The 23237-nt window shown below is 43.5% G+C and overlaps 2 protein-coding genes and 1 long non-coding RNA gene across 4 annotated transcripts in view; 2 read left to right on the top strand and 1 right to left on the bottom strand.

Annotated features, from left to right (window-relative positions):
- LOC115475097 (BTB/POZ domain-containing protein KCTD18-like) overlaps positions 1–4576 on the top strand; it is a 41590-nt gene extending 37014 nt beyond the window's left edge. Inside the window, 1 exon segment of the mRNA XM_030210837.1 lies at positions 3395–4576. Within this exon segment, the coding sequence (XP_030066697.1) occupies positions 3395–3983 (589 nt within the window). The 3' untranslated portion in view covers positions 3984–4576.
- Positions 4577–6513: 1937 nt separating this feature from the next.
- LOC115474729 lies at positions 6514–17783 on the top strand. The gene is made up of 3 exons (XR_003942896.1): positions 6514–6525; positions 16755–16761; positions 17174–17783. It is a non-coding gene; the product is annotated as an uncharacterized LOC115474729 (long non-coding RNA).
- A 2303-nt stretch (positions 17784–20086) lies between these two features.
- Positions 20087–23237, bottom strand: part of LOC115474599 (SPATS2-like protein) — a 126718-nt gene continuing 123567 nt past the window's right edge. For both annotated transcript variants that reach the window (XM_030210128.1, XM_030210129.1), the window contains one exon: positions 20087–22145. In XM_030210128.1, coding sequence (XP_030065988.1) covers positions 21783–22145 — 363 coding nt within the window. In that variant the 3' untranslated portion in view covers positions 20087–21782. The remainder of the gene's footprint in view (positions 22146–23237) is intronic.

Genomic DNA, 23237 nt, shown 5'->3' with positions numbered 1-23237 from the left:
TTAAACCAGCCAAAGATATTCCAGCTATTTACGCAGCCCAATGTGGCTGGTTATGTGCTGAATATTCGGGAATAACCGGCTATGTCGTGTGATATAGCCAGTTATCTCCTAGCCACTATGGAAATATTCACTGGGGGACAGCCAATTATCCCCTACTGAATATCGCCGGGTAGCCAGTTACGTGCCACAACTGGCCAGGTGCCGTTCCTAGCCGGTTAAATGGTTTTGAATATCAGGGGGTCTGTATTTATTGTGTGCAGAATTTGAAAACGTTTTGCGCAGAATTCCCCCAAGAGTAGGCGCTTCAACTCCTTCAGTTGCCACCTGGCAGGGAAGCAATGCTTGCATTAGAGAACTCACATACTGCCCCAGCTCTGAGCCCACCAGCCTGGGTCCAGCATCTTTCTCCGCTCCCTTCCTGCTTGTGGTCTGGTATCTCTCCCTTTCAACCTTTGCCCCACCCCCACCCCAGGGCCTACTTTCAGACTTGTCTTTACCAGCGGAGAAAAGGCTTCAGAGCCAGCCACAGTCAGTGTGTGTGAATCACTACCACTGCTGGCAACCTCTAGAGGTAAACAAAAGGTTTGAAGGCATAGCAGGGTTGGGGGAATGAGAGACAGGAAGAGGTGCTGGACCTGGGGGCGGGGAGGTGGGGGGGATGGAGGGACAGATGCCAAACAGGAGGGAGGAGAGGAAGAGATACTGGACCAGAGGAGGGGTATGTGCAAGGAGGAGGGACGGTGTGGCAGTGTTTATGTGGGGTGCGACAATGTGTATGTGTGTGTTTGGAGGGGGTGCAAGTGTGGACAGATTGAAACATTTTTAGGAAAAGTGTGTAGGGTGTGTATGTACATGAGGAAAGTGTGATATAGGATGTGCATATTAGTAAATGGGGGAGCAGTGAGTAAATGGGGGAGCAGTGAGTATGTGGATGTTAAGATGTGTGTTGGGGGTGTGTGTGTATTGTGGACGCAAATAGTTAAAATAAACACGCCATTTCAATAAATACAGTTTAAAATGTGTTTAGTAATGAATCACTATATTGGTATTGGTAACATATTGTATAATAGCGAGTAGCGCTCACAGGAAAATGTAACTGAGTTTTTGCATAGGATGAAAAAGTTTTGCCTGCATCAACCTGGTCCTTAGAGGGAATTAGGCTGGGAAGTGACAGTTTTAGTATAGTTATCTCCTTTCTGGGGTCAGCTTTATTTTACTTTGGATTATTCTTATTTCCTTTTATTTTCAGTTTTGTGTTTGTATTACAAAGAAAACGGTGAGAATTTTAAATCTGTAATCGATCTATACCAGTGTTCTTCAATACAAGGTCTGGGGGTCGGTGGCAGCTCCTGGAGACCGCTGGGGTGGCCCCCATTGTCATGCTGTTTTGTTTTTTTTTTGTTTGTTTCCACTACTATCTGCCTCACTACCCAAGCTCATGACAGAAAGGAGGAACTGGATGAGGGAAGAGTCACATGGCTTGAAGGACAAGCATTTTTCAGTAAACAAAAAGAATGCAGTAGGAAATGCCTACCTTGGTTTGAGGATATCCCCAATGAAAAGTATGAAGACAGGGTGGAGGGGATGAATGTCATTGGCTTACATTGGTCAGTCTAATGGTTAGTGCAGTGGACTGAGAGCCAGGGGAACCAGGTTTGATTCTCACTGTGGCTCCTTGTGGTGCTGGGCAAGTCACTTAACCCTCCATTGCCCCAGGTACAAAAACTTAGATTGTGAGCTCATTAGAGGCAGAAAAGGTATCTGTGTATAGTTTGTAAACCGCCTTGGTTTTATCACAGAAAGGTGGTATGTCAAATGTATGATCCATAACTGGTCAACAGTGTTGCCTAAGAAGATATTTGGCAGCTCTCTTTCAGCTCATTTGGACCAAAGAGGGGCATTTTCGAAAGGAATGTCCAAGTTGCGATTTGAACATCCTTGTGAAACGTCCAAATGCAGGGGTGGGGAAACCCGTATTTTCAAAAAGAGATGGACGTCCATCTTTCGTTTAGAAAATACCATCAGAGACGTCCAAATCCTTAAATTTAGATGTCCCTAAACATGGACGTTTCTGACTTTCAGCGATTTTTGAGACCAAAGATGTCCATGTCAGAAAAGGCATTTGGACATGGGAGGAGCCAGCATTTGTAGTGCACTGGTCCCCCTGACATGCCAGGACACCAACCGGGCACCCTAGGGGGCACTGCAGTGGACTTCATAAAATGCTCCCAGGAACATAGCTCCCTTACCTTGTGTGCTTAGCCCCCCAAACCCACTACCCACAACTGTACAGGACTACCATAGCCCTTATAGGTGAAGGGGAGCACCTATATATGGGTACAGTGGGTTTATGGTGGGTTTTGTAGAGCTCGCGGTTTCCTCAAAAAATGTAATAGGTAGGGGGGGGGGTATGGACCTGGGTCTGCCTGTCTGAAGTGCACTGCAGTACCCACTAAAACTGCTTCTGGGACCTTCATGCGCTGTCATGGACCTGAGTATGACCTCTGAGGCTGGCACGACATATTTTTAAAGATGTTTTTTGAGGGTGGGAGGGGGTTAGTGACCACTGGAGGAGTAACGGGAGGTCATCCCCGATTCTCTCCTGTGGTCATCTGGTCATTTCAGGCAACTTTTTGTGCCTTATTCGTAATAAAAACACATCCGGGTGAAAACATCCAAGTGTTCGTCAGGGACGCCCTTGTTTTTTCGATTATGGGTCAAAGACGTCCAAGTGTTAAGCACGCCCAAGCCCCACCTTCGCTATGCCTCCGACACACCCCCTTGAACTTTGGACATCCTTGCGACGGACTACAGTTGGAGATGTCCAAAATCGGGTATCGATTATACCGATTTGGACGTTTCTGGGAGAAGGATACATCCATCTTCCGATTTATGTCGAAAGATGGACGTCCTTCTCTTTCAAAAATGAGCCCAAAAGTGGCCCCAAATTAAAAACAAGTGAAGACCACTGATCTATACCATGGTCATAAGACACCAGTGTGTGGCTGCAGGCATGCCAAGCTTTTAGTTGGAAAATATTGCCCTCCTGCCTGGTAAATCCATTCTGAATATCTACTCCATAATTTTTAAGCTCCTAAATTAAGATGAATTTTCAGCTGAGAATTTAAGCTCCTAAAGTTTGGCTGACAATTAAGTCGCAAAGTTAGGAGCCTAACTTAGGAGTATAAATTTAGGAGCTCAGCTTTTTTTTTTGAACATCGGGCCCTGTGTGTTATGAGGCCTTGCTTGTAGGGAGCTAAAATGTTTGTTTATGTTTATTCTACACTTGATATAAAAAATGGTTTATCCCATGGACAACAAATATAGACAAGTTCTATATTTAATTTAATTTTCTTATAACTTTAGCCCATGCCTTTTTCTTTTGTCTTGACAGGCGATTGATTGACTTTAGAGAAGAGGAAGCTGTGGAAGATGTAAATTTTAAACAAGGCCCTAAACGTATTAGATTTTCTGGCCCATCTACAAGCACTTGTATCAAAGTTAGAAACTCAGCTTCATTAAAGTTACTTACACCAGAAGGTTCTCTGGAAAATTCAAAACCACACACTGTGGTAGCCCTTAAAAGAACTAGCAATGTTAATTTGGTTCAGCACCATCCTGTGACAAGAACTGTATCTCTGACCTGTAATTCAGTGCCTTCAAACTCTCAGCTATTATGTGGTGCATCTGCTACTCCCACTGCACAGGCTGCTGGGTCCAGCAACACAAGCCAGCCAACTTCTCTTACGCAAAAGAAATCAGCAGCCACTCGCATAATAAAATTGAAACGGCCGCTTATGAGTCCTGTGCTTTCAGCATGCTCTTTAGAATTGAATAAAAGCAGTAAACTGGAAGGTGCTCCTGTGGACAGTTTCACTTCTACGACGGCAGAAGATGGAATGCTGAAGAAAATAGTCACCAGTTCAGTTACATGTACTAAGACAGAGGATGTTTTACAGAATGAAAAAACAGACTGCAGTTAATGCCACTTTTACTTTAAAGCTGCAGCGCTATGAAAAAGGGGGAAAAAATCAAAGTGTAGATATTCCAGATGCTATTTAAATGTAAGCAGCATTGAGTGTGCCCCATTTGAATCTGATTTATATTGCATTCCTCTGGATATAAGGTCCTACAAAATTTGGAAACTCATCCTTTCTAGCCACTTTTGCCACTCATTGTGGGAAAATTGGGGTTTAGCATTTTGGTTTATTTATATAACTACAGGGATGGTTGTTCTCAAGTGTCTGGGGCAGGATACTGTAGGAAAGCTGTATATGTATGCACAGATGCCCATTAAAAGTGCTAGCAGGCGTCGTCCTTCCTCCTGAACAGGCTTCCCAGTTTCTTAAACTTCCCAGGAAACTACTAGATTGTTGCACATAGCTGGCAAGACAAGCCTTTGATTCTTTTGACCTCTCTTCTCGCATCTCCGCTTTGGGCGTAGCAATGCGACGTCTTTCCTAGCTCACAGCCAGCGATGCACAAAGGGGATTGCTGAGCTGCATGGATCCCCTTTTGTGCATCCTCGCTGTTTGCAAATTAAAGCTGTCAAAGGTGGACCTCCACTGGGTTTTTATTTTTATTTACCCTGGTGTTCCAGTTGAAATTGACCCCTCAGTCTTTTTTTGAACTTTACCTGGTGATCGGACCACGCCCCCCCCCCCCCCCCCCCCCCGGAACATTTTAAAATCATTTTTCCTAGTGGTCCAGTGGACCAAACCCCTTCCCTTGCGCAGGCACACACCCCTCCCTCCCGACCCACACCCATGCCTCTCCTTGTACCTTTACAACAAGGTGGAGGCAGGAGGGCAGGAGCAACAGCTCCTCCCTCCTGCCTCTGGCCTGCCTGGACCAAAATGGCAGCACCCAGGCCCTGCCCAGTGCATTCTGGGATGCACTGAACAGGGCTAAACACCATATAAGGAGGAGGGTCATGGTCCACTGGGCCACCAGGGAAAGTTTATAAAAAGATTGAGGGGTCAGGATCCACTTGACCAGCAGGGAAATAAGATGTGGGGGGATGTTGTGAAAAACATTTTTTTTTTTTTTTTTTGGGGGGGGGGGGGGGGGGGGGGTTCGCCGGAAGGTGAGAGGTAGGAAGCACAAGCAGGCAGCCTTTATATCTTCCTGTTTGTGCTTCTCTCCTCTCCGGCAGCTCCAGAGCAGCCATAAAATTTGCTCGTTAAATTAGGGCTGCTCTGGAGCTGTGCATCCCGTGGAATACACATTAGATTATAAATGAGCTCATTAGAATAATAATGAGCTCTTTGTAATACATTTGCATGGGGTTCTCGGTGGCTGCTAACGGGACGCTTTAGAGCCACGGAAACCCCCTTTATGCATTCCTAGCTATGTAAACATTTGCTTTAGACTGGCTAGAACCAGTCTAAAGCAAATGTTAATAGCAAGGTAAGCTTTGTGCATTTGACCCTCAGAGTTTCCAACCTAGAATCTGCAATCCAAGAGTGTTTAGCAGATATCCCTTTTTGTGGAGATTCGGTGACAAGGTTGAGGAAGTAGTCAACCTGATTAAAAGACATACAGATACCATTAAAACTCTCTGCAGACTGCAGCCCTCTACCGCTTCTTCTAGAAGATATTCGGGAGGATTTAGATAATCTAATTACTACAACTCTACGCCTACTGCTCCTTTGAGGATTGCATCTCCTCATTCATGCCCACGACAACAGCGGGGAGTGAAGTCACAGGCCCCTCCTCAGCTTAAACAACCCAGCTTTTGACTCCTTCCTAGAGAGCATTGCCATCGTTCAGTTGTCCGTACCATGCCTGCCTACTGGTAGGAGGCAGGCTGATCCTATTTCAAGAGAGGTGGCCTTGACCATGTTACTCCTGTCCCCGTCCACGCAGAACAGTGGCTGCCCATTTCCTCATGAATAAAATTTAAAATCCCCCTACTGGTTTACAAATCCTGATCTTCCAACGCTCCTGCCTATCAACAATTTCCTTATCCTCTACACCCCCCTCCGCTGCCTCCACTCTGCAGATCATAATCTCCTTGCCCTTCCTCCTCCCTCTGTTATACAGCTATCCTACCACTCTGCCACCATTCAGTTGTCCGTACCATGCCACCTACTGGTAGGAGGCAGGCTGAGCCTGTTTCAAGAGAAGTAGCCCTTTTGACCACGTCACGCCTGTCCGTGTCCACACAGAACATTGGCTGTCCATTTCCTCACGCATAAAATTCAAAATTCTCCTGGTTTACAAATCCAGATCTTCCACCTGCTCCTGGCTATCTTAACATTCTTCTTGCCCTTCCACCTCCTTCTGTTATACAGCTATCCTGCACCCCATGACTCAGCCTTCAGCTACCTGGGTCCCAAACTTTGGAATGACCTACCTTTATACATAAGTCAGACTTCTGTCCTTAAACACACCTCCGTTGCCTGTGGTTCCACCTAGCCTTTCCTACTGGCATTCTATATGTTCTTCTCCCTCTCCTCTCTGATATTGACACTCTGTAAATCGCTTTTATGCCTGTGTGTAGGCCCTAGTGGTATATCAAATGTGTGGAAATAAATAACCTCCAACCGTTGATACTTTGGATCATTCAACACGGTTATGCTATGCATTGAGAAAGGAGGCCTTCCGACCATCCACCAAAAGTCTAGTTTCAACTCCCTCCAAATGATAGTACTTCAGGAGGAGCTCTCTGCCTTCCTCTGGTAAAATGCAATAGAACCAGTTATGACGGAGAGAGGTCAAGGTTTTTACTCTATGTACTTTCTCATACTGAAAAAGATGAAGGGAGTATGACTGATTTTCTACTTAAGGGATTTAAAGAAATACCTGTTCAAGGAAAAGTTTCACATGGTTTCCCTGGGATCACTTCTTCCCATGATCCAACCCAACAACTGGCTTTGCTCTCTAGACCTAAAAGAGGCATACGCCCACATGTGTACACTTCCTACTCACAGGAAGTTTCTCCTCTGCCGCTTTGGGACTCTGTATTATCAATTCAATGTCTTTGCCATTTGGCTTGGCCATAGCTCCTCGTGTTTTCACAAAATGCCTGATGCCTGATAGTGGTAGCTACAACACTCCGTAGGTGGAGCATACATGTCTTCCCCTACCTCGACTACTGGTTGATCAAAAACGCTCTCAGCAGTTGGTGCAGACTTCCATTCTCTCCACCTATGTCTCCTGGAGCTCAGATTTGTAGTAAATTATTCCAAATCTCAGCTTCAACTGGTTCAAACTTGCAGTTCATCGGGGGTCTTCAGGACACTTGTTCAAGGGCGAGCTTTTTTTCCCCACAATCGAGAGTAGACATTGTAGTACCTCTCTCTGCTCAGATTTCCAGTTTCAGACAAGTTTCTGCCCATCAGATGCTTCGTCTGCTTGTCCACATGGCTTCAATAGGCCATGTAACACCATTGGCTTGGCTGCACTTGCGAATACGTCAGTGAACTCTCTCCTTTCGGTGGTCTCAATCCACGGGGTTCCTCTCAGCCTGTATTGCGTTACCCTACGACTATACCACTCTCTACAGTGTGGATGGTGCCACAGAACTTCACTTAGGGACTTCTGTTTCAACTCAAAAAGAAATACAGTATAATCAGTATCGGCTATATGGTAAACTAATACAGAATAAGCGATGGACTGGAAAAAGTACAAATGAGAATGGAGTGGATAGAGTACCGTTCACGGAAGAGAGTGTGTATGAACAACTTGAAAAGCTAAAGGTGGACAAAGCCGTGGGACTGGACGGTTTCCACCCCAGGATATTGAGGGAGCTCAGAGAGGTTCTGGCGGGTCCTCTTAAAGATTTGTTTAATAAATCCTTGCAGACAGGAGAGGTTCCGAGGGATTGGAGAATGGTGGATGTGGTCCCTCTTCACAAAAGTGGTGATAGGGAAGAAGCTGGAAACTACAGGCAGTAAGCCTCACTTCGGTTATTGGAAAAGTAATGGAAGCGATGCTGAAGGAAAGGATAGTGAATTTCCTGGAAGCCAATAAGTTGCAAGATCCGAGACAACATGGTTTTACCAAAGGGAAATGGTGCCAAATGAATCTCATTGAATTCTTTGATTGGGTGACTGGAGAATTGAATCAGGGACGAGCTATGGACGTAATCTACTTAGATTTCAGCAAAGCTTTTGACACGGTTCCCCACAGGAGGCTTTTAAATAAACTGGATGGGCTGAAGATAGGACCCGAAGTGATGAACTGGATTAGGAACTGGTTGACGGACAGACGCCAGAGGGTGGTGGTAAATGGAATTCGCTCGGAGGAGGGAAAGGTGAGTAGTGGAGTGCCTCAGGGATCGGTACTGGGGCCAATTCTGTTCAATATATTTGTGAGTGACATTGCCGAAGGGTTAGAAGGTAAAGTTTGTCTATTTGCGGATGATACTAAGATCTGTGAGGGAGTGGAAAACATGAAAAGATCTGAGGAAGCTAGAAGAATGGTCTAAGGTTTGGCAATTAAAATTCAGTGCGAAGAAATGCAAAGTGATGCACTTAGGGAATAGAAATCCACGGGAGACGTATGTGTTAGGTGGGGAGAGTCTGATAGTTACGGATGGGGGGAGGGATCTTGGGGTGATAGTATCTGAGGATTTGAAGGTGACGAAACAGTGTAGCAAGGCGGTGGCCGTAGCTAAAAGGTTGTTAGGCTGTATAGAGAGAGGTATGACCAGCAGAAGAAAGGGGGTGTTGATGCCCCTGTATAAGTCGTTGGTGAGGCCCCACCTGGAGTATTGTGTTCAGTTTTGGAGGCCGTATCTTGCTAAGGATGTAAAAAGAATTGAAGCGGTGCAAAGAAAAGCTACGAGAATGGTATGGAATTTGCGTTACAAGACGTATGAGCAGAGACTTGCTGACCTGAACATGTATACTCTGGAGAAAAGGAGAAACGGGTGATATGATACAAACGTTCAAATATTTGAAAGATATTAATCCGCAAACTAACCTTTTCCGCAGATGCAAAGGCGGTAGAACGAGAGGACATGAAATGAGATTGAAGGGGGGCAGACTCAAGAAAAATGTCAGGAAGTATTTTTTCACAGAGAGAGTAGTGGATGCTTGGAATGCCCTCCCGCGGGAGGTGGTGGAGATGAAAATGGTAACGGAAATCAAGCATGCGTGGGATAAACATAAAGGAATCCTGTTCAGAAGGAATGGATCCTCAGGAGCTTAGCCGAGATTGGGTGGCAAGAGCCGGTAGTGGGAGGCGGGGATAGTGCTGGGCAGACTTATACGGTCTGTGCCAGAGCCGGTGGTGGGAGGTGGGGCTGGTGGTTGGGAGGCGGGGATAGTGCTGGGCAGACTTATATGGTCTGTGCCCTAAAAAAGACAGGTACAAATCAAGGTAAGGTATACATAAAATGTGGCACATATGAGTTATCTTGTTGGGCAGACTGGATGGACCGTGCAGGTCTTTTTCTGCCGTCATCTACTATGTAAACAGATGACACTGTTCTGTTCTTGGTCCCCTCCTCTTTTCTATCTACACATCTTCCCTTGGCTCATTAATCTCATCCCATGGCTTTTCCTACCATCTCTATGCTGATGACTCCCAAATCTACCTTTCTACCCCTGATATCTCACCTTGAATCCAAACCAAAGTTTCAGCATGCTTGTCTGACATTGCTGTCTGGATGTCTCAACGCCACCTGAAATTAAATATGACCAAAACCGAGCTTCTCATTTTCCCCCCCAAACCCACCTCCCCGCTCCCCCCATTTTCTATTTCTGTTGATGGCTCTCTCATTCTCCCTGTCTCCTCAGCTCGAAACCTTGGGGTCATCTTTGACTCTTCTCTCTCCTTCTCTGCTCATATCCAGCAGATTGCCAAGACCTGTCATTTCTTTCTTTACAACATCCGTAAAATCCGCCCCTTTCTTTCCGAGCACTCTACCAAAACCCTCATCCACACCCTTGTCACCTCTCGTTTAGACTACTGCAATCTGCTTCTTGCTGGCCTCCCACTTAGTCACCTCTCCCCTCTCCAATCGGTTCAAAACTCTGCTGCCCGTCTCATCTTCGGCCAGGGTCGTTTTACTCATACTACCCCTCTCCTCAAGACCCTTCACTGGCATCCTGTTCAAACTTCTTCTACTAACCTATAAATGTACTCACTCTGCTGCTCCCCAGTATCTCTCCACACTCGTCCTTCCCTACACCCCTTCCCGTGCACTCTCCGCTCCATGGATAAATCCTTCTTATCTGTTCCCTTCTCCACTACTGCCAACTCCAGACTTCGCGCCTTTTGTCTCGCTGCACCCTACGCCTGGAATAAACTTCCTGAGCCCCTACGTCTTGCCCCATCCTTGGCCACCTTTAAATCTAGACTGAAAGCCCACCTCTTTAACATTGCTTTTGACTCGTAACCACTTGTAACCACTCGCCTCCACCTAGCCTCCTCTCTTCCTTCCCGTTCACATTAATTGATTTGATTTGCTTACTTTATTTATTTTTTGTCTATTAGATTGTAAGCTCTTTGAGCATGGACTGTCTTTCTTCTATGTTTGTGCAGTGCTGCGTATGCCTTGTAGCGCTATAAAAATGCTAAATAGTAGTAGTAGTAGCACTGCAGAAGTGGCCTTGTGGCTGTTCAATATACATTTTTTTGATATGAAGAGAACCCCTCAGAAACCTGTTGGACCATACGTCCCAGGTTCGCAATGGACACTAAAAGAGCCGCTGACTTGTTTCTATCACTGGGATTTTTAAACTCTTCTTTTTTGTTTTTTGAAGTGCTCAATGCAAAGTATTTAAATTCTACAATACTGACTAGAACCAAATTATATACAGGAAAGCGCCACATGGCTTCTATAGGCCATGTAACACCGTTGGCTTGGTTGCACTTACGAATACGTCAATGAACTCTCTCCTTTTGGTGGTCTCAATCCACGGGGCTCCTCTCAGCCTGTATTCGGGTTACCATACGACTGTGCCACTCTCTACAGTGTGGATGGTTCCACAGAACTTCACTGAGGGACTTCTGTTTCAACCCCTCCATATCACAATGTTTTCTCCACGGACGCCTCCATGGTAGGTTGGGGCACTCGTCTCGATGGCCTTCATACACAGGGTTCTTGGTACCTGCAGGAGAAATGGCATCATTACAAGCGGTCTGGAATGACCTCGACTTTCCAGGATCGTCTCCTCAATCAGTTCTCATTAGGCAACCAGGTTGTGATGTATTATCTGAACAAATAAGGGGGAATAAGGTCTTTTCTACTGTCAACAAACAAACCAAATATGGACTTGGGCAACTTCTCAAAACATTTCTATAAGGGCCATTTACCTAGCCAGCAAGCAAGCTGAATTCTGTGGCGGACAAATTGAGTAGAGTCCTTCAGCCTCATGAGTAGTCCCTCAGTATGCCTGTAGCTCATCAAATCTTCCAGCAGTTGTGGGGTGGGGGTGGGTCCCAGCAATAGGCCTCTTTGTTTCTCCAATCCTCTGAACAATTAACTTACGTTGCATTGGCTTCCAGTCCATTCCTGTCCCATCTTCAAAATTCTTTGTCTTACCAGGCTCTCCATTTAGTCTCCCCTTCTTATTTTTCCTCTCTGATCATACCCTACACCCGTCACATCTTAGGTCTCTTTGATGCTGATCACCTCATTTTACCCTCCCCTCAACATGCTCACTATGAACCCATCCATTCTTCTGCCTTTTTCTTTATTGCCCCTAAGTTCTGGAATTACCTCCTTTCTAAATTCAAGGAATTGGTGAAGACTCACTATTTTCAGCAAGCTTTTGGGTCCTCTATCTCATCTTATGAATTCTTCTTTTTCCTTGACCTGCTCACTACAGGCTTGGGTCCATTCAGTCCCCATTCAACCCCCCCCCCCCCCCCCCCCCCCAGTCTTGAATGATAGGAAATCAATCAATTTTACATTGGTGTTCTTTTCCACTTTTAAATATGTTTTTTTTTAGTCTAATTGTAAACCACTGTGACCAGTTTCTATTGTAATGGCAGTGTATCAAATTCAAATAAACTATAAACATTATGACTGTCAGTGGAGGGAAGTGTAGTGTTCTGGGGCCTCTCATTTTGTTTTTCTAGTCTCTTCCTAGGCTATGCAGGGCTATGTGTCCTGAGCCCTCCTATGTTGGATCCAGTATTTTCAAGATGAGGGCACAGTGGTTATTCTGCAGGGATACAGAATGGGGTTGGCCTTATCAGGATCCATCTCATGAATGGACTTATGGCTGGTGAGCCAGTGATTTTAGTAACTTTTTTGGTTGGATCCTTCATAGAAATGCTAAGTAGTAGTAGTAGTAGTAAGTAAACAGGCTATATTTTCTACAGGGTTCTTGAGAGCTCCCCAACAGACTGGCACACACCATGAATTGCGCTGTATATAGTTGTATCCTGTCTATAGATATCTTTTCAACTGATCCAAAGAGGAAGTTTATAGTAGACACCAGGATTTTCTGAGATCCATTGTCATGGATCCCTCATTGACAGCTTCATTCTGTCTCCTGGTCCTGATCATGGTCCTGGCTAGCTTGCCACTTTAGTGGGGGAGGGGGCATACTAAAGGCCTCCCTAGTTAGGGAATGGTTCCTCTCTTCGGACATTTAGCTATTTGGGATTAAAAGGCTACCTCTAGGCTGGTTGATGAGTGTCTCTTAAGAGCAACTTAGTTCTTCCCAGCCTCTAGTGTTTAGAGGGGACCTTTCCTCTCTGAAGAAGGAAATGCCATCTGGTCTGGGAGGTCATGGACTTAAGGTCTCTCCTCCAGTGTGCAGTTCAGCCATTTCCACATTGACTCTGGCTTTGTAGGTTGTAGGCTTCAGGGCAGTGGACTTGGTAATGCCTTGGGTATACAATTTCTATTCCTGCAGGGTGATCACAAGACTACTACTTTCTTCTCTAAGTAGCCTAAATGAAGCTAGAGCAGCTGCTCTTTCACAGTCATCACCTGTTAAATATAGTTGGAGTGTTCACAGTTACTTTGCATCATGGATGTGAGCCTTGTGAACTAGGAGAGGAGTCATTATCCAGGAAGCTAGCATGAGAACAGTTGGCCTAGTGGAGGACCAGCAGGGTCTAGGTGAGGGCCAGAGCCATCCATCTGACATTCCAACAGTCCTGTCCTTTAGCTCTGGAGAAACCAGTCCAGGTGGCAATAGACAATATGGTGTCTAAGCAAAGGAATGTCTTTGTACCCAGTACTCTTCTCTTTCTGAGGTTAGTGTCCTTCTTCTGCCATGGTTAGGCACAGGCAGGGATGACTATTCTCAAGTCAGTTGTAGACCACTTTTGAGGTGTTTCTAGTAGTGCAGTGCCTTCTGTATTTTGGTGAAATTATTTGGTATATTGAAATATCCCAACAAAACATACCTGTATCTGAGGCATCAATTCTGGAGGTGCTAAGACAATTGCCTTGGCCTTGGGGGGGGGGGGGGGGGGGGGGGGGAGGCAGCAGCAAGCATATTTAGTGATACAGAATTGTCTTTCCAGAGGAGAATGGCAGACTGGTCCCTTGTCTCCATTGTGTTCTTGCTCCAAGTATGTCAGTGTGGATACATAGGCTTTGAGAGAGGAGGATGAAGGATTCCTGGATCCTTCATGGCTTTTTCCTGCCCAGTCTGGAAGGAGAGTGGGTGGACTGATTTGGTAGCGATCATGAGGAAGGTGAAATTTAAACTTTGTTACCTGTTAACTTCCTTTAGCCCTGCCAGACCACTCTAGAAGCTGTGATAGTCAAGATCTCAAACAGTCAATTTAGAAAACTGAGTAGGTGGACTGTTCATACCCTTGAGGCAGGATATTCTTTCATCTCAGAATTAGTGACCATGGAGTGAGGTTTTCGACTGCATCAGAGTTGGCTTTGGCGGTGTTTTGGAAACTGAAAACCAAACCTAGTTGCTTTTGGTTGCCTTAGCTTTGCCATAGAATCTTGAAGAGCTGAAGACTGTACTAGACCCCTGTTAAGGGTATGAAGTCAGCTTTGAGCTATTTTCTGTCGTTATCTGCTGGCACAACCTACTCTTCTGGCCTTCCCTGGCAAGCGTAAAGGAAAGAAACTTACCTATTAATTTCGTTTCACCATTATTTCCAGAAATTGAGTAGCTAAGTTCTAATAAACTGTCATGAAGAGAGCAGCTACTACCCTTTGAGAGATTCTGCTCTTTCTTTTTTTTTCTTTCTCTCTCTCTCTCTGTCTCAGTACTGTCCTACAGATAATTGCATTGCTGATATTGCAGTTCAGCCACCCATCCATTAGCATGAAAAGTGAAGGCCTGAACTTAGAAATCTTGTTCTCTGCTTGAGAGAATATATTAGTCCATTTGAATATCAGCCCAATTGTTACGTTTATATTCTGACTGATGGATGCAGGTGAGAGGTGATCTGGGTTGGGTTGATTGGTCTGCAGAGTGAGGTTTCTGGCTGGGCATCTAACTTGTGGAGTTGGTCTCTGGTTGGGAGAGCGATAAGAAATTTGGTTTTTTGGGGGTGGGGGGTTAATTTTAGATTTGGTATTGTTTAGCTCTATCTGTTTTGGTAATTTTTAGATTGTAAACTGCCTAGAGCGGTGATTTTTAGATGTTAAGTTGATATATAAGAAAGACCTAAAATAGGAAAATCTTCATATGAAGTACATAGAGTATAAAAGAACTTGCCCAGCTGAAACAGGAAGAAAAAGCAATGTTTATTTCTGATCTCTATTTCAATCAATTTTTACCTGAAGTATGTCAGTAGATATTGCTGAAAATGTAGCAGGAAAACTGAGTTGGTATATCTAATATTATTGGGGGGGGGGGGGGGGGTCTTCCTAGAAAACAATGTGTTTTCTGTTTACATTTTATGTTGTGGAATGGCTCTATGAATGTTTGATGTTGAGGGGCATTTTCAAAAGGATGTCCAAGTCAGAATAGAAACGTACATCTCATATGTATTTTCCAACAGGAAATACGTGAGAGCTTATGTGCTGATGGCGTCCAGCATGAACAGCCATTTTACAAACTGGAATGTCCAACATATGAACGGCAAAAAAGAAGAATGGCCATACAGACATCCCAGCAGAGCAGAGGGGCAGCCTAGTGGTTACTGCAATGGATTTTAAACCAAGGGACCCAGGCTCAAATCCCACTAAGGGGACCTTTTACAAAGCTACGGTAGGGCCATTCCTAGCGCTCAAAAATTTTTTTTAGTGCCAGGGGCTTACCCAGCGGTAATTGGTTATCCCCGGGTTAGTGCGGGAGCCCTTACCTAAATAGGAGGCGGTAAGGGCTCCCCCAGGAAATGGCCATGTGGCAAGTGCATAACTTACCGCATGGCCATTTCCATTTTTTTAACAATTCTTTTACCCGCTGTGGTAAAAGGGGGGGTGCCACCGCAGGGGTCCTTTTACTGCAGTTTGGTAAAAGGACCCCTAATTTTGTAATTGTGACTGTACCTGAATGTACACCACTTCAATATCCTACCTTCAGGTTTGCAGGTGGCTTATATATTTAGGTACAGTAGGTATTCTTGTGTTTCTGGACGGGTCATGGCTCACAATAAAAAAACAATCAAAAAAACCAAAAGTTAAAATGGAATTTGAACCTTGATGTCCTGGTTTAAAGTCCACAGCACTAACTCACTAGGCTACTTCTCAGACTTGCTTAGAATACTTGTATTATCTGAAGCTCTCATAGAGCATGGCATCCGCATCCTCTTTGTTTCACTTTCGGGAAGAGGGAGGAAAACAGCAACCACTGGGAGGATTAAGGAGGTGTCATGCCCTAATCTCTGCAGTGGTCAGCTGCTCAATCAGAGCACCTGTTTGTACCCTGGATGTGACTGAAACAGGTCTAACTTAGGACATCCTTCTTTTTAGGCTTGGACGTTTCTTCCCGTTTGGTAATCATGGTTGGATGTCCTGATTTTGGGCCCACCCTCACACCCCCTTGTTGTTTGAATGTACTATAGTTTTGGACGTCCCTTTTCTAAATCGGGATATAGATGTTTCAAGCACTTGGATGTCCATTTGGGCATTTTGAGACCTCTTTATGCTTCGAAAATAAGCTTCATAGTTTCATCTACTGCTGAATTAATTTCACTAGAACAGTGGCGTACCAAGGGGGGGCGGTGGGGACGGTCCGCCCCAGGTGCACGCCGCTGGGGGGGGGGGTGCTGCGTGCCTGTCTGCTCCGCTCATTCCGTGTTCCCTATGCCCCGGAACAGGTTACTTCCTGTTCCTGGGCAGAGGGAGCATGGAACGAGCGAAGCAGACAGGCGCGTGGCACCCCCCCCCCCCAAGCAGGTAAAAATGCACCCCGGGGGGGGGGTGGCCTTTCGCCGGGGGTGGGGGGGGCCCATCGGTGATCTGCCTCGGGTGTCAGCCACCCTAGGAACGCCACTGCACTAGAATCTTAAATTGTAAAAAGCCTAGAGATCCATGCAAACTCATTAACTGGAATATGTTTGAATTGAGAGCTTTCATCAAAGATACCTAAATATGAGTCAGTATTTTATATTGCATATGTTTTGTACTGCAGTAAATTAATTTTAAAATAAAACTGGTGCAATGGTTTACATTTCTGGTTCAAAGTTATCCTATAAAATAAAATAATAGTTGAAATGGAAGCTGCTGCATTTTAAAGCAGTACTGCTACTTACATTAATTGTTGAAATGGTGGAATTTGGTTTTATCACTGAGTTTTTATATCTCAACACCAGAAAAGCCTAAACAATAAATTAATGAATAGACTAAGGGGCCCTTTTACTAAGCTGTGCTAGTAAATGGGCTTAGCATGTCCTAATGCAGGACTTTACTGCATGGTAAGCCCATTTGTAGCACGGCCGTAAATTCAGCCTTTTTCAGTTATATCTTCTTCTGGCTATGTGCTAATGTTGGCAGAGTGCAGGCACTGAAAAAAATTAACATGGGAGCACTTATTGCCTCCTATTTAGGAGACGCTAAGGTCTCCAGCATTAAATCAATGTTATTCAGCTAACGTGCACTGTCAACACGCTAGATGAATAGTGCTTACTTGCGCATTCTCTTTGCCCCTTACATGCCCTCTCCCCCCAAAATTAAGTAAATACCATGCAGATAGCGCATGCAAATGACTAAAATAATGCAAAACACTTTACCATGTTAATGCTTAACACAGCTTAGTAAAAGGACCCCTAAGCAACTAAGGATCTGAAAGCGATACTTTCTCACTGACATCAGATCTTGTGCACTCCCTCACATGGCTAGTCCTTAAATGCCACAACCAGCTTATGATGGTTTTTCCTGGGTTCTTTTTCAGTTAGAAATCCTGATGAGCTTATTTCCCTCACATGATAACCCAATTTTACTTCAGATTTTTCTGTCTTGGAAAAGCATAATTGTAAAGTGATGTTAGCATTTGCTGTTTCTATAGCTATAAGAAATTTAGCTAGTGCCTATTTTTTCAGTATCTTTGTGCTGACTTGAAATGTCTGTGTGTCTTTCTGCTTCTATTACCAGTTTATAGTTAGCTGAGTCCCCAGCCTGATTTGACTCCTTCCCCCATTTTAAGGTCAATAACGTTGCAGTATGTATTGAAACAAAATATTATTTTCATGCAAGAGATGCTGGGCTAGTGGAAATTTGTGCAGATGTCTTTGTTCTCAGCAAGTTTCCAAAGTTGTCCAAGGTCTGAGGCTGCTTGAGTAGCTTTTGTTTTCCCAGATGCATTTTTGCTGCTTAGGTTGGTTTCATGAAGGCGTTATCAGTTTGACCAGGACCTGTGACCTACAACATCACTGACTTGCACTCAAATTTTAAATGTTCAACCTCTGTAGATCTGATCTGCTTAAATTTGAAACACCAGATGGTCTTTAATATACAGTTGATCTTTAAATAAATGACTAAAGTAGAGAAATTACAACCCTATTATTGTTTGCCTTTGTGTGATTTAATAGTTAGTGTCTCTACTAATGATGCTAACATTAGAAAAGGATGCTGAGATGTTTGTTTTATCACTTAGTTACAAGGTTGGGAGTGTCATAAAAAGCATATGTAACTTTATTATACGTAATGACATTTACAGGGGAAATGTTATCCAGAACAGAGCTCCTAACTACAGCTCTAGGTCATAGCAATAATAATAATTCTTTTATAGTGGTATTTACTGTTTCAGGAAAACTTTTATTTTCATGCTGATAGATGAGTCATCTTTGTGGCAAAAGAACATCTTCAAGATGAGAAGTCTCTATCCGAGTCTGAAGCCAAACTGACACTTAGGAACCTGTTTACTAAGCTGCATTAAAAGCGTAACATTTGCCCCCTAATTCTATAAAAGTCACCAAAAATTGAGCGTGCAAATTTGGGCACATGTTCAATTTATGTGCGCAATTTAATTGAATAATGAGCTAATTAGTGTTGGTTTTTTAACAAGCAATTATTGACACTGATTAGATTTAATTAGAACTTATGTGCAAGTAAAAAGTGCAAAAACAGGAGGATCATAGGCGTTCCAGGCTGCACCTTCACAACTAGATTGGATGTAGTTTAAGGTTGATTGACTTCAAGCCTCAATATTTCGACTACCTATTGTCCTAGCATTGTTATTTTTGGTGAGCCTGGTAGCTATGAATTCCCAGATGTAAGAATACTGTTGGCCCGCTTGTCCTTGGAGAAAGCGAAGTTACCCTGTAGCAGATGTTCTTCAAGGACAGCAGGCCAAGTATTCTCACATACCCTCCCACCTCCACTAGGAGTTGTATTGCTTCAGCTATATTATCCTACTGAGGAACTTGTGCTCGGGCGTCGAGTGGGTAGGCACCGTGCACGTGCACTGGGATGCTGCTAGAATATTCTAGTACCTGTGTAAACTAGGCAGCATCTTCACCAGGGTCCATCGGATGATGTCACCCTGTGAGAATCTTGTTCTGCTGTCCTCGGAGAACACCTGCTACTGGTGAGTAACTTCAATTTTGGCATGCAAAGCCAGTTTTACACATAACAAGGGGCTTTTATAATATTGTACAATCAGAAATGTATGTACCTATCAGTGTTCTGTGTATAGGAGTTTGAGGGCATAGTTTGGGTGGAGGTGTGATATATGCTTATCTATATAAATAATTCTCACCTCCAATTCTGAAGCTCACTGTGTGGCAGGGAAACACTGAAGCCCTGTACTGTTGTAGCCTGTCAGCACCACTCACTCTCACTCATACACCCGCCCTCAGCCACGCCCCATCCGGACATAATTCGCAACCCCAACGTTCGAATGAAGCCCCCCAAGCTCCACCCACTTCCGTGAAGGGTTTGTAACTTCATGGTGGTGAAGCCTCTCCACTGCCCATGCCTGTCTGTCATGCCCTCGCGTCGAACGTCATGACGTCAAGGGCGGAACAATTCAACAAGGCACGGCCCGCAGCCGAGAAGAGAAGTGCGCTTCCGTCAGTAGAGGTACGCACAGTCTTCGGGGGATGTTTTCCGGAACAAAGGGTGGTGTCCAGAGGGTCACACCACGGGGGGGGGCACACAGTGACGCCAAGGGGGGTGCAACTCGGTGGGAGGGGCGTGAAGGGGGCCTTGAAGTGGGAGGGAGGGGGTCTGCAACTCTGCAGGGAGGGACAGAGGGGGGTATGGAACTCGGCAGGGACAGAGGATGGGTGGGAATTTCCCTTGCTAGCGCCAGTTTCATTGCGTTTTGAAACGGGCATTTTTTACTAGTATTTAATAAAATATTTGTGCATATGTACAAATTTATACCATCTTCAGAGCAAGTGTAAATTTGTGCATGAGCTTTTATGCAGTGTTTGGGTTGGTTTGTGGAGCCTGTTTTATAAGGCAAATAGACACCAGTGTGGCCTTTATAAATTAAACTTCATATAGCTGCCTTTTTGAGCTTTTCATATAGTTACCCTGTTATAAGATTACCACTATTTTCACACAACATACCTTTATGTAATAAGCTATGCACTTTCCTAACCAGCTGCTATGGGAGAATTCCATTTGAATTCCTGTCAGAACACATGAAATGTTTTTATTTATTGGGATTTATTAACAATGTAAGTAAATTTGCAATGATTCAAACTATTGTAAAGTTTTAAAGGTTGGATTTGTCTGTAGAATTGATGAAGTCAAAACTCACGACAGAGGCATTTTGCATTTTTTATTCAAAGAAATGTATGAATTTTTAATGAAAAGTACTAGCAGATGGTACATTGGATTACTACAAGATTATATCTCATTTCAGATCTCACATGAGAACACACAGTTATAAGCAAAATACTCCAAATGTATTTTTGCCCCTTTTGCTGAGTATTAAAAGAATTAAAAAGAATAATAATAAAGATTATTAGATTAGGAATGTGTTTTGTTTGCACGTTGGCATTTCATACGCATGATATTTTTAAAAATAATATATTCTGGCAACCTTTATACCTAAAGGCTTAATTTACATATACACTGTGGCCGGAGAAAAGTAAGCCCCCTAAACATTTTGCAATAACAACCTCAAACCTGCACCAGATTAGTTACAAATTTTATGTGCACAAAGTGACATCTATTTGTGTTACTGAAACCAAATTACATAGGAATCCCTCATCCTGTTTAAGAGATTTTTAATTTTTACATACTGTTGTTACAAATCTCAGTTTCCGACATGACTTAGAGCCTTTTATCAAGCCGTGCACCCGGGGACCGCTAACATGGTTTGATAAAAGTGGCCCTTAATTACTTATTTACTCACTGACAGTCATCTGTGATGTCACTGCGTGCTGATAAATAAAATGTCAAAAGAAGATCAAGTTTTAATTAAAATATTCAGTTAGAAAAGGATACAGCACTAAAAGATCAGATTTAAACATTTGGACTGTTCAGGTTGACATTAACTATGTTAGAAACTCTTAACTTTTGGGTAGTGTTATTTAAAATGTGATATCTCAGTAATATTATGGTGGATTTCTAAGAAACCACACAACATTGTTTGAAATAGATATCACTTTGTGCATGTAAAATTTTAATTAATTTGATGCAGGTTTGCAGTTGTTATTGCAAAATGTTTAGGGGTCTCGCTTTTTTCCAGCCACAGTGTATATATCTAGCACCACATTTAATCAGTGTACGTACACAGAGGGTAATATTCAGCAGGACAGGCACTGCATTAGGACATCCTATAATGTAATAACATAGTAAGTGATGGCAGATAAAGACCTGAATGGTCCATCCAATCTGCCCAACAGTCACATTCATTATCAATTCGAGACTTAAATCAACAATGAACAAGTTATACAGATATCTTTTTGCTTATTTTCAAACAATTGGTATAAGCTGGTTTTCTGACTATGCAGTTCTAAAATTATATAGACAAATTATCCATGTAAAGTTAGCTGTTCTATTTATACAGCCCATGTATATGTGTAATTGTATCCAGATAAAGGATGAATATTACTACTATGTGGACAAATTTAGCTCTCCTCCCCCCTCCCCCACCTGAACAGCTTGGCTCCTCCTCAAGTTACAGTATATTGACATATATGTGAAACTTTTATGGGCTTGGGAAATTTAACACAAAGCACCTATGTAATCAGCACCTGGATGGGACAGCATAACAGTTTATTAAAATGTATCTCTTAGATTTTTACCTTCTTCCTTTATAGCATATTCATATTTTTTTTAATAAGTAGATCAGACTAAACTGTTACATTGCTTTAACTAGCCTACAGAAGAACAGATGTAGCAAAGCTGAGAATTTATCACCACTGGCACTGCTGGAGGGCATAATCAAAGCACCAGCAATAGCGTTTTAAGCAGTTTGAACAAATGACATTGTACCAGTTTTTGATTAAGCATTGCAAAAGAAACAAAACTGCTGTAATTGTTTGTTTGGTTAAGCCACTGAAGTTATAGTGGGCACTGAAAGAACAGCAGGGTCAGCGGGGACTTCGATATTTGCAGGGCATCTGTAACACTGAGAAACACCAGCAGCATTGCTACTAGGAGTGGCTGCAGCCTCCACCTTCGCAGGCTTTCTTTCTAATGTGTAAGTGGTCCTCATTGATGATGACTGGTCTTGATTTTTCACCATTCCTTTGTTTCTCATCTTGAAATTGTGCTGTGGTCTCCTTTGCCCGACATTTTTATTAGCAATATGATCTACCTCATTACTTATACCAGGAGACTCCACAGTTCCATTGAGCCCGATATTATGAGAGCGAGCATTAAATCTCCGTCGTGGAATAAAAGGTCCATTCTGCCAAGAGAGGAATTAGCAGAGGTCAATTTCACAATTTAAACATTATTTTATAAATCGCCTGCCGATTAGGGATTTGTATGCAAATTGTTTTTGGCTTGGTTTATTTTTCATCAACTCAAAAAAAACATGCTTAGGGTATATAATGCTCCAGTTTCTCTGCAATTCCAGTGTTCAACCTAAATAGAAACCAACAGGTCAGGGTAAAGAAACCCCCACGTGCATAACAGCAATGAAAGTCAAGAAGTAAGGGTGGACCAAGAAGTCTCGCCAGTCAAAGGTTGATTGAGCTGACTTTATTTCCACCAAATATGTGTATGACCCAACACGGGACCGTGTTTCGATGGCTTTACTGTCTGCCTCAGGGGTCAAAATACTTCTAAAAAGTATCACAACGAATGGGTGCAAAAATAAAACAGAAACCAGAATAATATATTTTTGTTCTCATGTGCCCTCTTGCAGCTATACAACCAATTGATGCGCGCATTGCGCTCGACGACAGATGTGCAGCTGGGCAGCTGTTTGCTGACGTCGAGTGCAATGCGCACATCATCAAATGGTTGTATAGCTGCAAGAGGGCGCATGAGAGCAAAGAGATATTATTCTGGTTTCTGTTTTATTTTTGAACCCATTCTTTGTGATACTTCTTAGAAGTATTTTGACCCCTGAGGCAGACAGTAAAGCCATCGAAACACGGTCCCGTGTCGGGTCATACACATATTTGGTGCAAATAAAGTCACTTCAATAAACCTTTGGCTGGCGAGACTTCTTGGTCCACCCCTACTTCTTGACTTTCATTACAGCCTAAATAGAAACCTTCATTTATTCTAAATCCTTAATACCCATAAAGTAATAATGGTGTTGGTGCTCAAGAGTGACTCGAATATCCTAAGTGTAAAACTAATTCTTACCATCACAGCACCGTAAGACCTTTGCTCTAACAGTCATTATTCATTCAATTAAACGGAGTGGATTACCCACACTACCAGTCCCAAAAGAAACACATTTTGGTGACTATTGTGCTCATTTTCGAAAGAGAAGGACGTCCATCTTTGAACATAAAGCGTAAGATGGACGTCCTTCTCTCAGAAA

The sequence above is a fragment of the Microcaecilia unicolor genome, chromosome 7 (assembly GCF_901765095.1).
Source record: "Microcaecilia unicolor chromosome 7, aMicUni1.1, whole genome shotgun sequence".
Lineage (NCBI taxonomy): Eukaryota > Metazoa > Chordata > Amphibia > Gymnophiona > Siphonopidae > Microcaecilia > Microcaecilia unicolor.
Note: the sequence above shows the minus strand (reverse complement) of the source record. Positions and strands in the feature narration are given on the sequence as shown.